This window comes from Selaginella moellendorffii, unplaced genomic scaffold, assembly GCF_000143415.4.
Source record: "Selaginella moellendorffii unplaced genomic scaffold, v1.0 SELMOscaffold_107, whole genome shotgun sequence".
NCBI lineage: Eukaryota > Viridiplantae > Streptophyta > Lycopodiopsida > Selaginellales > Selaginellaceae > Selaginella > Selaginella moellendorffii.
The window spans coordinates 99,368-114,138 of record NW_003314368.1 but is presented as its reverse complement, the minus strand read 5'-3'; the positions used below and the strand labels follow the sequence as shown (position 1 = coordinate 114,138).

At 47.2% G+C, this 14,771-nt stretch overlaps 5 protein-coding genes across 6 annotated transcripts; 3 read left to right on the top strand and 2 right to left on the bottom strand.

The window, feature by feature from the left end:
• Positions 1 to 612: 612 nt before the first annotated feature.
• LOC9631007 (craniofacial development protein 1) lies at positions 613 to 1,863 on the bottom strand. The gene is made up of 3 exons (XM_024664175.1): positions 1,670 to 1,863; positions 1,452 to 1,619; positions 613 to 1,028 (listed from the first exon to the last, which is right to left on the bottom strand). Exons 1-3 carry the CDS (start codon positions 1,829 to 1,831, stop codon positions 681 to 683), a joined length of 678 nt encoding a protein of 225 aa, XP_024519943.1. The 5' UTR covers positions 1,832 to 1,863; the 3' UTR covers positions 613 to 680.
• Positions 1,864 to 1,937: 74 nt separating this feature from the next.
• LOC9631006 (peroxisomal adenine nucleotide carrier 1) lies at positions 1,938 to 3,171 on the top strand. The gene is made up of 5 exons (XM_002990291.2): positions 1,938 to 2,068; positions 2,121 to 2,352; positions 2,414 to 2,557; positions 2,622 to 2,773; positions 2,836 to 3,171. The coding sequence occupies exons 1-5, from the start codon at positions 1,938 to 1,940 to the stop codon at positions 3,113 to 3,115; spliced, it is 939 nt and encodes a 312-aa protein (XP_002990337.1). The 3' UTR covers positions 3,116 to 3,171.
• Positions 3,172 to 4,483: 1,312 nt separating this feature from the next.
• Positions 4,484 to 5,686, top strand: LOC9631005 (universal stress protein PHOS34). The gene is made up of 3 exons (XM_002990290.2): positions 4,484 to 4,563; positions 4,945 to 5,500; positions 5,562 to 5,686. Exon 2 carries the CDS (start codon positions 4,946 to 4,948, stop codon positions 5,486 to 5,488), a length of 543 nt encoding a protein of 180 aa, XP_002990336.1. The 5' UTR covers positions 4,484 to 4,563; position 4,945; the 3' UTR covers positions 5,489 to 5,500; positions 5,562 to 5,686.
• LOC9630812 (malonate--CoA ligase) lies at positions 5,686 to 8,707 on the top strand. 2 transcript variants are annotated; one of them, XM_024664117.1, is made up of 17 exons: positions 5,686 to 5,800; positions 5,868 to 6,029; positions 6,082 to 6,237; positions 6,290 to 6,467; positions 6,517 to 6,605; positions 6,663 to 6,732; positions 6,794 to 6,846; positions 6,895 to 7,002; positions 7,055 to 7,153; positions 7,213 to 7,305; positions 7,359 to 7,436; positions 7,483 to 7,581; positions 7,630 to 7,720; positions 7,776 to 7,849; positions 7,902 to 8,063; positions 8,116 to 8,169; positions 8,235 to 8,707. In XM_024664117.1, exons 2-17 carry the CDS (start codon positions 5,871 to 5,873, stop codon positions 8,289 to 8,291), a joined length of 1,620 nt encoding a protein of 539 aa, XP_024519885.1. In that variant the 5' UTR covers positions 5,686 to 5,800; positions 5,868 to 5,870; the 3' UTR covers positions 8,292 to 8,707. The 2 variants fall into 2 exon arrangements, with proteins under 2 accessions (XP_024519885.1, XP_024519884.1); XM_024664116.1 differs by having other exon boundaries at positions 5,864 to 6,029.
• A 2,470-nt stretch (positions 8,708 to 11,177) lies between these two features.
• Positions 11,178 to 12,122, bottom strand: LOC9631004. The gene has a single exon (XM_024664128.1). It carries the CDS (start codon positions 12,120 to 12,122, stop codon positions 11,178 to 11,180), a length of 945 nt encoding a protein of 314 aa, XP_024519896.1.
• Positions 12,123 to 14,771: the final 2,649 nt, after the last annotated feature.

Sequence of the window (14,771 nt, the reverse complement as noted above, 5' to 3'; positions counted from 1 at the left end):
TATGACTTCTACCTCTCCCCATCAGATCTTCGCTCCTTCTTGATCCAAATTCCGCGTCTTGCGATGGTTTCGCGCATCCAGATTTCCTGGAAGAGAAATCGACTGCATGACTTGAAACAATAGTGGAATAGATTGAAACTTACATGCTCTTCCAGCCAATGCTCACGATCGCCCAGAAGAAAGCGAGCACAAGAATCAAGAACGCCACACCACATACACACACAATGGCGAGCTTGAATGTGTGCTTGGCGAATCTATGGAGCCGATCCTTGGGACCATCATCGTCGTCATCATATAAATCGCTGTCACTGGCATCGAATTGCTCGATGGATGGGGCAGTGGCGGAGTGCGACACATTGCTCGGACTGGCTGTCGGAGCTGCTGAAGATGCATCCGATGGTGAAATTAGTACTGACGATCTAGAAGTGAAAGAAGAAGAAGAAGAATTCGATGCTAAAGCTAAACCAAGAATAAAAGAGATACACAACAACATTTTGTGTGTCTTTCTTTTTTCTCGTCCTACTCTCCCAACACAAAAAGCTTTTGATAGAGAATTCCTCATCTTTTCCTCACAATCTCTCGTTTTTATTAGCAAAACACCTATTAGAGAAATTTTGCTTTTAACCATTTTGGTAAAACTTGGCTTAATTTGAGAACTTATAAACATGATTAAAGAGATTTTAATCGTCTTGATAGCTTGCTCCTAGTCTACGCTTTGCTTGGTACTCTAAACGCGCGTCACGCTCTTTCTCGTACTCCCTATCGTCCGCTCGCTGCAAAAACGCTACTTTGTCCAAGTACTTGTCACCGCTCTTCTTGTATGCCTCAAGTTCTTCCGTGAGACCCTTCTCGTCTTTAAACTCGCCCCAATCCTTCTTCGATCTGTCCAGGATGTTCGCTTTCGGTTTCTTCTGGATTTGTTCTAGCAGATTGTCCAGTCCGGATGATAGTTTACGCTTCTCTCCAGCGTCGCTAGACTTTGCATCGCTCTGGGGAGGCACAGCAGTAGCAGCAGCAGCAGCAACAACCTGCGAGAGAGGTGATCAAAATCGACGAACCAAGTACTTGAAAAGCCACGAACACACAACTAGCGCTAAGAAAGATCTTCCGAAATGGAGTCTCTGAACAAAGGACAATTTTCCAGGCAAAATCAGTAATGGAAGAGGAGGTAATGCTCCACTCCATGTCGCAAAACCTGAGAAAACTATCAGCCAAACTTCGATGAAACAATGCATAGAAGCTGTATTGAATCAAGATACCGTTGGCTAGTAGCAAAACAAGGAAAAAAGGGACATTTTCCAGGCAAATCAGTAATGGACGTGGAGGTAATGCTCCACTCCATGTCGCAAAACCCGGGATAATCTCAGCCAAACCACGAAGAGACAATACGAGAATGTATTGAATCTAGATACCTGTTGGCTCTATAGAAAGAAAGAGAATCGAGAAAATACCTTTGGCGCTGGCGCTCCAGATCTAGTAGCCGCGAGAGCAGCAGCCGCTATCCTGCGAGTATCCTCTCGATCGGCATCTGAAACATTGTCGATTTCAGGCGGATCGGTGGAAGAAATTTCGGCCGCATCCTTCTTTTTGGGCACCATTCCAAGGCTGATCATCCATCCCTAGATCACACTGCGAGGATTAGACGAAATCTTGCAAGAACAAGCCCTACTGGTGGAGACGAAGACGATTTCGTGGGCTTCACTGCTGGCGAATCCTTCCGCCCATACGCGCGCTGGAGGACAGCCTCGGCCCTCGCCTTTAGAGAAGAATCTCTCGACCTTAGCTCCTCCCACGCCGCGCTCGCCTTCGTCTTCTCCTCCACCTGTGCCATGCGCCGCCTCTCAAAACCCTAGCCTCCATAGCCGTTTCGTACATTTCGTATTCTTATGGGCTAAAGGAACTTCTATTATTTGAAAGTTTTAGGGTTCTAGAGCAAAATGGAGGCCCTTGCCGATGCCACCGCGGGCGCGATCGGCGGCCTCTTCACCACGACGATCCTCTATCCCCTCGATACGTGCAAATCCAAGTATCAAGCGGAGCTCAAGGCGGGGAATTCATACAAATATCGGTAAGAAGCGATCGCACAAACTATCCATTTCAGATTTTGGGGGCGATTGTAGGTCGCTCCTGGATGTTCTTCGCGAAGCCATTGCATCCAACCGGGTGCTGGCGCTGTATCAGGGCCTGGGCGCCAAGAACTTGCAATCGCTCCTCTCGCAGTTCATCTATTTTTACAGCTATAGCTACTTGAAGCGGCTATATCTCCAGCGGAGCAAGAACAAGAGCATGGGATTGGGAGCAAATCTCGTCGTCGCTGCTGCTGCCGGCGCTTGCAATTCGATCGTCACTCAAGTAAGTTTTCCTAGCTCGAGATTGACGATCGAAGATAACTATCTTTCGTTTCTCGTTTTAGCCTCTTGACACTGCTTCTTCACGAATGCAAACCAGCGGCTTTGGAAAATCCAAGGGACTCTGGGCTACTTTGTCCGCGAACTGGAAGGAATCGTTCGATGGATTGGGAGCTTCTCTTTTTCTTACATGTAATCCGGCAATCCAGGTTTGCATTTTTCTTCTTCCTTGGTTTTCCTAGCTTCGACTTGATAATGCTCTGGTTTTGCCAGTACACAGTCTTTGAGCAACTCAAAACGCGATTGCTACAGCAAAGAGTGAGAAAAGCTGGATCATCGCCGCTGGTTCTATCAGCATTCCACGCGTTTCTTCTGGGAGCGATCTCTAAGACGGTGGCAACTCTCATCACGTATCCAGCAATCAGGTAAAGTCCTCAGGTTACTCCGTAAAGAAGAGTTCTCAATTCAGGATTTCTTCCGGCTTTAGGTGCAAAGTTATGATCCAGTCGGGTGACAAGAAAGACGACGAAGAGTACTCGAGGCCAAAGAGAATGGTGGACGCGTTTACTCTCATCCAGAAACAAGAAGGAATTCTCGGATTTTACAAGGGAATCCAAGCACAGGTTCTTAAGACAATTCTAAGTGCCGCCTTTCTCATGATGATCAAAGAGAAGGTCTCGCGCGCTACATGGGTATTTATGCTTGCTTTTCAACGATGGAACTCTTCTAGGCGACGATCTTTTCTTTTGCAAGGCAGCAAAGCATAAAAGTAAAAAAGATTAAAGTTATTTGTTATTAGTGAATAAATAACTTTCCTAGTAAATATTAGAAATAATTTGTGAGATGAGAAAATTTACACGAAAATGTGATAACCAGGCGCTAAATAGCACAGAGCCATCGATTTCTAAAGGATTACTATTTTGAAAGCTGTGGGTTCCAAGACACAGTGCTAGGCTTTATAAGCTGGAAATTTTTGTAGCATCACAGAAAAGGTCTCTCTTTCCAGTGATCTTGGAGAGCGCAATGATTTTCTTCAAGGCATGCAGCATGCTTTTGCTGCTTCTCCTGGTTTCTACTGTCAGGTGTGATCAGGAGCTTTTGGATCGAAATGCAGGTTTTGGAGATGCCAAGAACTTCGGGTTTGGAATTCCTAAGAGCACGATCGATTTCTTCTGTTGGAGGCCGTGGCTGAGAAGGCCCTGGTGGTTTCCAAATCGTTTGTGCCCTCCTAATGCACCTCCGTACTGCTACAAATCCCCGCCACCACCGGTAGAATCACCTCCGCCAGTTGAATCCCCACCACCTCCTCACCATCACAAATCTCCACCACCGCCTGTTGAATCGCCACCACCTCCACCAAAGTGTGAGAAATCTCCACCTCCGCCACCACCCAAATCTCCACCACCACCACCACCAAAATGCGAGAAATCCCCACCTCCTCCGCCACCCAAATCTCCACCACCACCACCACCGAAATGCGAGAAATCTCCACCTCCGCCACCGCCCACGTCTCCACCACCACCACCACCGAGATGCGAGAAGTCTCCACCTCCTCCGCCACCAAAGTCTCCGCCACCACCACCACCGAAATGCGAGAAGTTTCCACCTCCTCCGCCACCCAAGTCTCCACCACCACCACCACCAAAATGCGAGAAGTCTCCGCCACCTCCACCGCCAAAATATGAGAAATCCCCACCGCCACCACCTCCTCCGTACGAGTACAAATCTCCACCGCCTCCACCACCAAAATGCGAGAAATCGCCACCGCCGTACGAGTACAAATCTCCACCACCACCAAAATGTGAGGACTCGCCACCTCCATACGAGTACAAATCTCCACCACCACCACAGTCTCTACCTCCGTCGCCACCGTATAAATACGAGTCTCCACCACCACCACCACCATACGAATACAAATCACCACCACCACCGAAATCCCCACCGCCGCCACCACCCCACCACCACCACAAATCCCCACCCCCGCCATCGCCACCAATCTACTGGTACCAATCTCCACCACCACCATCTACAATCTACTACGAGAATTAGTAAAGAGTAAATTTGTATCCTCCGATAAATTCTTTTTGCGGCTAAGTAAATAAAATGGAAGCGCATTGTCTAATTTCAGTGTCTTTTTAGGGTTCTTCGACTGACCGTTATTGAGCTCTTGCGCTCAAGCTAGGTTTTCGAGCAGCGCAGTGCGATCCTCGATCAGGTATGCTACTTCTCTCTCGCCCGGTATTTCTTGGCGATTGCATTTTTTATCGATTGTTTCCATCCGGGGCAAAAGTCAGGGCAGTTTCCAGCTCCCGGACGATATTTCGTCCATCGATCTCTTCCCTGAGCTGAAATGCCCGTATTTCACCCTTGGCTCCAAGGATTTCTTGATTTTTCTTTCTTTGGAGCTCGGGAGCCTTGCATGGTGTGAGCTCTTGCATCAAATATGTACTAAAACTTTGTTCTTAGCCCCTTCGATTGATCCATGGAGTTTCTTGCTTGGCGCTTGAAGAAAAAAATGTTTTGTGTGTGATACCTTCATCTGTGAATGCTCCACAAGAGGAGAAAAGAATAGCTGATTGATTTCTTCCTGTGATAGGATGCTAACAACACCAGGAGAGCGAAAAATCGCCATAGCCGTGGACTTGAGCGCCGAGAGTGCGTACGCAGTGAAATGGGCCGTCGCTCACTACCTTCGACAAGGTGACAGTGTCATCGTTCTTCACGTCCAGCCAACGAGCGTTCTCTATGGAGCCGACTGGGGACCGGCAGACACTACCGCTGGACCCGATGCGTCAGTCCAGCAAAAAATGGAGGAGGACATGGAGGCCTTCACTTCGGCCAAGAGCACCGAGCTCGCCAAGCCACTCGAGGAGGCCAACATTCCTTTCAGGATTCACATCGTCAAGGACCACGACATGAAGGAGAGGATCTGCCTGGAAGTGGAGAGACTCGGCGTGGACGTGATGATCATGGGAAGCCGAGGGATTGGTGCTGAGAGGCGGACCCGCAGGGCCAGGCTCGGGAGCGTCAGTGACTACTGTGTCCATCACTGCGATTGCGCGGTTGTGGTGGTGAGGCTTCCGGAGAACAAGCAAGGCAACTCTCTGAGGGAGATGAGTTCCTCCATTGATGTCGCTTGATACTTCTCAGTGGTAAGCTTTCTTTTCGTTTTGTTTGTAGCTTTTTCGCTCTAAGTTTCTCAATGTTTTGCAGTGAACTGAGAGAGACAAGAGAACAGAATCTAGGTTGAGGTTGGGTTGTGCTTGTTTTCGGTCCAGATATTTCCATCCAGCTTGGTGTTGGCTTTCCTTTTGAAATGTATTTTGCTTTGGATTGTCTTTGACTTCGTGTTCGATTCGCATTAGTCGACAGCCGCCATGCATTCCAGGTGTTCACAGGAATTCAATTGATAGGCGCTACCCATTTGCATCTTCTTCACTCTAGATTCGAGGGTATGCGTGTCCTTTGTTTCTTGTTGCTTTTCACTGACTTGGAATCATCGTTTTACCGATCAGACAGGCGATGGAAGTAATAAGAGCAGCCGTAAAGCTTGGATCTGGAGCACACAAAATTGCAGCTGTAACCTCCGGAAACAGGACTCACAGCTATGCCCAGCTCCTGCGGTCTGCATGGGAGCTCTCGACAAAGCTGCGAGACGACCGTGATGGCCTAGAGCACAAGGTATGATGTCTTTTGATTCTGATGGTGGAGTTGTAAATGGTTTTCTGTATAGAATAAGGCTTTACAAGGTGCTCGCGTTGGAATCGTGGCAGCTCCCTCTGCCGAATTTGTAGTGGGGATTTGGGGAACGTGGTTGAGCGGTGGGGTCGCTGTGCCTTTGGCATTGAGTCACCCAGAGAGCGAACTCCACCATGTTTTCACTGATGCGGTAAGCTCTGCAAGTGTTTGAAAATCTGTGTCTTTACGCTTTTCCATTCCAGAATATAACACTGGTCATCTCTACAGATGATCACAAAAGCCTGGTTGAAGGTGTTTCTCAGAAAGCTGCTGCTCGTCTTTTTATCCTGCCTTCAATCCCTTCACTCGAAGAAGGTGCCGACGGAAGTGAAGGATACGATCAAATCTTGGACGAAGTTTTGTCCTTGTCGCATGTCAAAGGTATTACATTCTTGGTTTTGCTCTTGGCACAGTCTCAATTTTCTTGCAGATGAGGAGCTAGGACTGATAATTTACACTAGTGGCACTACTGGTAGGCCGAAGGGAGCTGTTCATTCGCAAGGTGCATTGGCTGCGCAGGTATAACTTATCTCCACGTTCATGTGACAAAGCTTTAACGCATTTTCATGCAAACAGGTTGCTATGCTCTCTAGTGCATGGCAATATAAGCCGTCTGATCGGTTCCTTCACTGTTTACCTTTGCACCATATCCTTACATTCCTTCCATTTGTTTTTTGCTGGAATGTTTACCTTGACAGTGTAGCTACATGTTCATGGCCTTTTCAACGCACTGCTTGCACCTCTTTATGCTGGCTCTTCGGTAACGTTGGCTTTTACTTGTAAGGTAGTAATTTCTTTTTGCGCCCAGGTCCATTTCATTCCAAAGTTCAGTGTGACTGGAGTATGGCAGTGCTGGCGTGAATCTTATCCGAGTAAAAACTCACAAGCTGAAAATCCTATCACTTGTTTCACGGGAGTAAGAAACGTGTCATAAAAGGTTCTGTATTCTGATTTTTCTTTCTTTTCAGGTTCCAACCATGTACGTAAGATTGTTGCAAGGTTACGAATCAATGAACGCTGCGTCACGAGAGGCCGCTGCTTCCGCAGCGCGTCGTTTGCGTCTTATGGTAACACAATAGCTATTTTTATTTCTGTATCGATCGTTCTTTCATGATGATATGGCTAGATGTGTGGATCTTCCGCTCTTCCGCTGCCAGTCTTTATACATTGGGAGAAAGTAACAGGCCATCGGCTTTTGGAACGTTACGGAATGACTGAGGTACGCAATGGCTATGGAATTTGTCCTTCGATAATCAAATTTGAGTGATGCAGTTTGGAATGGGACTGTCAAATCCTCTTGATGGAGAACGCAGGCCTGGTAGTGTTGGAGTGCCCTTGCCAGGTGTAGTGGTTAGTACATACTCAGTTCCTTGCAGCTTCTTACGGATTTTATCAGGTGAAGATTGAGCCAGAAAGTGCTGAGTCCGAGCCTGGCACTGGGGAGCTGTGTGTTAAGAGTCCATCCATGTTCAGTGGATATTGGAATCAACCTACGGTATGCTCCTATATGTATGTAGCAAACAACAATGGCCTTTTCGCCCAGGTCACACAGGAAGCATTTGATGAGGATGGATTTTTCAAAACAGGAGATTTTGTCAAGCAAGAGAGTGATGGCTACATTCGAATCCTTGGGAGTAAGCTTAGCTGTTATTAACTTATTTCTTCTCGTTTTTTACATTGTGAATGAAGGAACAAGCGTGGATATACTCAAGTCAGGAGGATACAAGCTCTCAGCATTGGAAATCGAATCTATGCTACTAGAGGTATTTGTGTTGTGTGTTGTTACCGTTTTATTATATATGTGTTACGTAACAGCACCCAGATATATCGGAGTGTGCTGTGCTGGGGATTCCAGACAAGGATTACGGCGAGGTGATAGCCGCGGTCGTGATTCTAGACACGGAGAACCAAAGCGATGTGAAGATGACGCTGCCTCAACTCCGAGACTGGGCATTGAAAAGAATGGCCCCATACAAGGTAATATCCCAAGAGAGTTTGCTTGTTTTCTTTAAATTATTCTTCCTTTCAGATCCCTCAGAGGCTACACGTATGGGAATCACTTCCCCGCAATGCAATGGGCAAGGTCAAGCAACTTAAAACAAAGAATTTCTACTGAGCTCTTGGCTAACGTATACTTTGTACTTCCAGGTGAACAAAAAAGAGCTCAAAAGCTTGTTGACCACAATCGCGTCTAGCCGCTTTTGACGAGGTGGTAGCCCGTCATCAAGCTAGACACGCCGAGCACGGCAAAAGCCATGAAGCTCGTAGCAACTGAAGCAGCGGCATTGGAGTAGAAACCCGAGAGCTCGGCTGGCTTGAAATCGGCGATCATGTCGATTGCCGTGGCTCCGCTAGAAGAACACGAGAACAAGAGGTACGCCAACACCTGTAAGATAGAGACGAGGAGATTTGATTCGTTCGTGAGTGATTTAATTGCTTCTCGGGACACGGTCGACACGAGAAAAAGAAATAGAGGTTGCGAGATCTTGCCTGGTCGAAAAAGTATGTGAAGTAGTATAGCTCGGGAGTGGGGACGTGGATCCATCCTTTGGAGACAAAGTGTACGATGAAAAGAATGACTTGGATGATGGAGTAGAGGCAAGCCACAACATTGACGGCTATCACATATCTAGGAACGAGGGAATTGAAAAGGATGGACTGACGAAAGAAGAAACTCTTACTTGAGAGCACTGAAGGAAGCGTAAGAGATCCTGGAATCGTCGTGAGCTCCATTGTTTGCGGAAGCCATCAAAGAGAATGCGACCAGGGAGAAGATGATCCCCAGGAACCGGATGATGATGTTGGTGACACTGATCCAGTGGCTATGCATCTTCTTGCTTGCTTTCTTTGCCCAAATTTCTCTTTTTTTCTTTCCTTCTTTAAGAAGTTTGAGGAAATGACAAGAAGCTGGCGATGTTATCAGTGTGGAACCAATAAATGAATCATAGTTTACCAAAGGAATTAAACCCTCTAAAACCTCTTCTCCTAATCGTTTGTGCCTGCACCTTCGGATCTTTGGTGAAACTGTAATCCAGTCCTTTGGCAACCACACAACCATCCTCCACAATTATTTCGCTCTCATTTGCTCCAGCTTGAAAGAGCGTTGATCAGATATACCCAGTCTGACGAATCTCATTCAAACTTAAAGGCCTGACAGGGTTCCTGGTTAGCTGGAATGATCAGGCCCAGAATGCTCTCGTTTTTCCTACAGATTATGGCAGAGGCCCTCTTGTAATAGTCCCTATATTGTTTAACTGAAGGCATTGACATGGTGGCAATGAAACAGTTGAAGAAGACCATGTTGCTTGAAAAGTCACCGCAGCATTGCTTCAGCTCCTCCATGGCTACTTTCCCAAACAGTGTTTCCAAGTACTCTTGCAGGCGGACAGGTTTGATGTACTTCTGTGATTTCGTGCACTCGTGCATGGCCAAGAGCATGACAAGTCTGATCGCCATCTCTCCACAAACACCTTCCAGCACCAGCCCGTCCACGCAAACCTCAATCAGCTTCGATATAAACTCGCACAGGTAAGCATCGCCGTTGCAGTGAAGCAACTCCGCAGCTGCAACAGCAAGAGCGGGCTCCGCAGCACTAGCAGTGCTGTCCTTGGAAATCTTAACGATAGTCCTGGAGCATTCAAGTTGACATTCTTTCCAAGGAGCTTCTTTATGGCCAGCTGAATAGTGGCCTCGACCTTGTTCCCTGTCTCAACGCAACTCATGTATGCGGCCCAGAGAGGCCGTCCATATTGCAACACATGTTCCGGACTCATCTCACTGCCTGCATGGCCAACCAGCACGTCGCTCTTCCCTATCAACCAAATTGGGTCCTACAGCTTATTCACGCTGTTTAACAGCCTTGCTCGCAAAGCTTGGATCGTCCTTGTACGATGTGGCTATAATATTGGAAGTCCTAAAGTTTGCCAGCATTGTCTGTCCCAATAACAATGCTGAAAAAGCACTTTCCTGCCGGCACATACTTGAGCATCCTCCTGAATCGTGCAAAGATCAAAGAACTTAGTTCAGCAGCATCGTCCACGCAGAGCAGCAGGAACTTGCCACTTTTTTCTAGCAGCTTTAGCTTCGGTTTTAGAAGGTTCCCATATGCCTTAGTGCAATCCAGATGGTAAGTTGCATCGTCTTTGTTGTCACAGGAAGGTACGTGGACAAGAGGTTTGGTGTGCCTGTATTCTGTCATTATTTCCGAGACAATTCCTCATCGTCCATCTGGGACTGGATCCATGCTTGGCAGTCCTTTGAGGATCTATTGAGCACTGAGATGGCGCTGGCCACAAGCACAATAACATCCGACTCATCCCAACTTTCCAGAATGTCCGGAAGATGCTTGGTGCGACGAGGAAAGCCCGTGCTCTTCTCCTTGAGGCAGGAAATGTACAGGACATGCATGCATGCCTGCGCGCCAGAGCTCGTACACGAGTCGCGATTTGCCACTGCTCTGAATCGAAGGTGCCAAAGGAACGCACTTCTCTTCTGGATGCCAACAAGCCGCATATCTCCTCACGCACTTCCCCACAACGCCATATCCAGTGTAATCAATCTTCCAAGCACTCCTGGCCGCATCCATGTCTTGCCCGAGATAAGCCATCGCTGCAGCCTTTGTTGGGTCTGAGAGCTGAAACAAAAGAATCGCCTCACCGTACGTCTTGCAAGCACAAGTGCCGGCAGATCGTTGCCGACGTCCGAAGACGCAATCCCTGTATCTCCCTCGATACCCATCTGCCGTAGAACAACGGTGAGAACATCTTGAAATACATAGCTCCATAGCCAAGAAGCTATTAAGGAAAACCACACGTTCTTTAGAGACCTGGAATGTATCCCCAGGCTTCTTGTCACCCTGAATCTTCAAGGGTGCGGCCATGATCTCGCAACTTGGAAATTAGTCTCTGTATTATAGTTTAGGCAACTTTAATATATTTCATATCATATAAAACTGTTACATATAAATTTATTTATTTTTCCTATAACTTTATTATATTATAAGTATTAAATGATCATATAAATGATCGTTTAATTTTCAAAGTGTATTAATATACATTTATAGATTTTGGAAGTTAATATATTTTTGTATGATCATTTACAAAGCCTCACATCTAGAGGTGCTGAGGGAGGACTATAGATTTTATCAGCCCAACTATCTGTAGCGAAATCATATGAAAATGGGTACAATTTAACAACCTTATACTTATTATATCCACAAACATTCAAATAGTTATCAGCTTGGCCATCAAAGGTGAAGTGATGCAATTCTTGTACCACATGGGTGCTCACCACAGCAATGGGATCGCCACTCTCAGCACAAACCTCCTGGATTGTAAACATAGAAGTGTTGAAACGTGGGCCTTTGGCAAACAGCCATACCATGTAAAGCTTTCCCCTCCAGCTAGCAAGGCAGATGGACTGAACCTCCGCGGGAAAGGGATTGAGATCCTTGATTGTGATCGTGTTGCTTGCCACATCAAACTGAACAAACTCGCGATAGAGGGCATCTATACAAGCCAATTTGTTTTGTATGAGCACCGGGCTCAGCGGGGACATAGCCACCATGTGTTGACACCATTGCGTCTGGCCACGACTGAAGGTGTGGATGGTGCCATCCCAGAACCACACCACAATCTTGAACTGCTGCCCGGCAGTGACCAAGAGGAACACCCTGGACACGTCCCAAATTTCCAAGTAGGGGACCTCTTCCCACCTGTTGAAGAAGGGATTCCCAACGTAGAGTTTTCTAACTTTTGTGGAGCGAGCCAGCACAAGGTGCTTGTTGTCTTGGGAGGCGGCACACAGCCAGTCGGGAGCGTTGTCACTGCGAGGCTCCCAGCACATCATCTTGCCACCGCTGTCCTGAATATAATTATTCTCGGGGAATAACCTAGCGCTGTCTGTGTAGGAGCTCTGGAAGCTGGGGTCATCCACCGCTGCTTTCCACGCGCGGCACACGCATCTGGAGGCGAGGACACTCGAAATTGGAAGCCTGCGAAGGATATATCCCACAAGCTCTGGCATCAAGCCCGACATTGTACCCTAGCAAAGAACCTTATGAAAGAATTTATTTATTGGTTAAGGTCAAAGATTGCATCTTTGAATATAGCAAATCCGTCACCTTCTGATCTTTGGTAAAGTTGTACCACTCAGTTGCTCCAGCTTGAAAAGGCATGCTAAGTTGTTGATCCAGTCTTTCCTCGTCCAACTTACTTTCCTTGGTGGAATGGCCACTTACTGCAAATTTAAAAAAGGGAAAAAAAGGAAAAAAAAAACCAGAAAATGGTTGAGTTATACCCAGTCCGACGGATTTTATTGGGCTCCTGCTCAAACTCAAAGACCAGACTGTTCAGAGGTTTTAATTGGAATGATCAGGTCCAGAATGCTCTCGTTTCTCCTACCTTTTGTAATACTTACTATATAGTTTGTTTAAAGGGGGAATGAAACAATTAAAGAAGACAATGCTGCCTAAAAAATCACCGCAGCACTGCATCAGCTCCTCCATGGCCACTTTACCAAACAAAGTTTCCAGATACTGACAGGTTTGATGTACTGCTGTGACTTTGTGCACTCCAAGAGCATGACAAGTCTGCCATCTCTCCACGAACACCTTCCAGCACCAGCCCATCCACACAAACCTCTATCAGCTTGGATATATCCTCGTTGTAGTGAAGCAAATCAGCACCTGCAACAGCAAGAGCAGGCTTTACAGCACTAGCAGTGTACACCCGTCTTCTGTTCTTAGAAATCTTGATAATGGTCCTCACATGCCAGCAGTTAGTTGCTGTGGCAGCGCCCCCAATGAGGCATGCAAATACGGCAACCGCAACTTCTACAGCAACCCACCTTGGAAAAGTGACATCCTTTTCAATGAGCTTCTTAGATTAGCCGTGGCCATGACCTTGTTCTCCGTCTCAACACGAGTCATATAGGCATCCCAGAGAGGCCGTCCGTGTTGCAGCACTCGTTTCGGGCTCGTTTCACTGCCTGCATGCACGTCGCTCTTCCCACAGCTTGTTCATGCTGCTTAACAGCCTTGCTCGCGAGCTTTGGCCATAAATTCTGCCACTCTTTTGTCTGTCCCAATAACAATGCTGAAAAAGCACATTGCTGTAGACACATACTTGAGCATGCGCAAAAGTTAGAGAACTTAGTTCAGCAGCCTCGTCCACGCAAAGTAGCAGGACCTTGTCACTTTCTTTTAGCAGCTCCTAGAAGCTCTTTATACACCTTACACCTTTGCACGATCCAAATAGTAAATTACATAATCTTTGTTGTGATGAGAAGGTCCATTGACACGGACTTGGTGTGCCTGTATTCTATTATTTCTGGGACAATCTCCTCATCTTCCATCTGGGATTGGATCCATCTTTTGCAGTCCTTTGAGGAATGAGAAGGCACTGGCCAGAAGCACAACAACATCCAACTCATCCCAACTTTCCAGAACGTCCGCAAACTGCTTATCAGGAGTATTACATCCATAATAATAATAAAAATTCAAGTAGTTATCAGCTTGACCACCAAACTTGGGATGTAATCCTTTCAAATACTCTACACTCATCACTCGACTCAGCACAAACCTCTTTCATTCTGACCAAACACCTGCCTTAGCCACACTATGTAGAGCTTTCCCCTCCAGCTAGCCAGACTTACCGTACACGACAGCCCAAGCTTATTGTATAGCGTGATCCCGAGATTCTTGTACGTGATCGTGTTGGTTGCCACATCAAACTGAACAAACCTGCTAAACGCTGAGTCCATACCAGTTTGTTTTGTATGAGCACTGGGTGCGGTTGACAGAGAAGAGACACCATGGTTTGACACCATTCTGCCTCTCGCGAGTGAACGTGTGGACGATCTACCACAACCCTGAACTCCTGCTCTGCAATGGCCAAGAGGAACACCCTCGACATATCCCCAGGGGATCTCTTCCCACCTGTTGGCAATGGGATTCCCGACGTAGAGATTTCTGAACTTTGTGGAGCAAGTCTTGGGAGACGGCACACTGTGTCACTGCAAGGATCCCAGTGCATCACCTTGCCGTCCTGGATACAATCCTTATGAGGGAAGAACCTAGTGCTGTCCATGTAGGAGGTCCGGAAGCTGGGCTCGTTTTCCACGCCCGGCACACGCATCTGGAGCTGAGGACACCCGAGAATGGAAGCCTGCCAACGATTCCTCGATACAAGCTCGGGCATCAAGTCCGAGATTCCTCCACCACCCCTTGCGTTGCAGGCGAGTTGAAGGATGCATCATTGATGAGCGTTCCCAGTAAATTGCTGCTGTTGAGAATACCGCTTGTTGCGTACGGATCTTGGCAACTGATGCAACAATGATAGTCGCATCTCCGATCATGAACTAGTTCCTCCGATTCCTCGAGTATAGGCGCGTGCAAGAGAGCCAGCCACCTTATGATGCGAGAAGAAAAACCATTGGATGAAACAAGAAATCTTCTTCTTCCAATGCCTCGAGCTCGTGTAAGTGCCAAGCCCGAGAACTGTCCAAAGAGACGTCGTCAACTTCCGGCCTCGGAGAGATACTTGGCCAGCTCTCATTCGCTGGGATGTTCCTCGCTTGGTGCGTGCAAAAATCCGGTCGGATGGATGATGCAAAAAAATCCCTGGCGGCGTCTTTGGAATCGTCGTCCTACGAAAAAGTATCTTGGAGGCCTGAAGGGAGATGAGC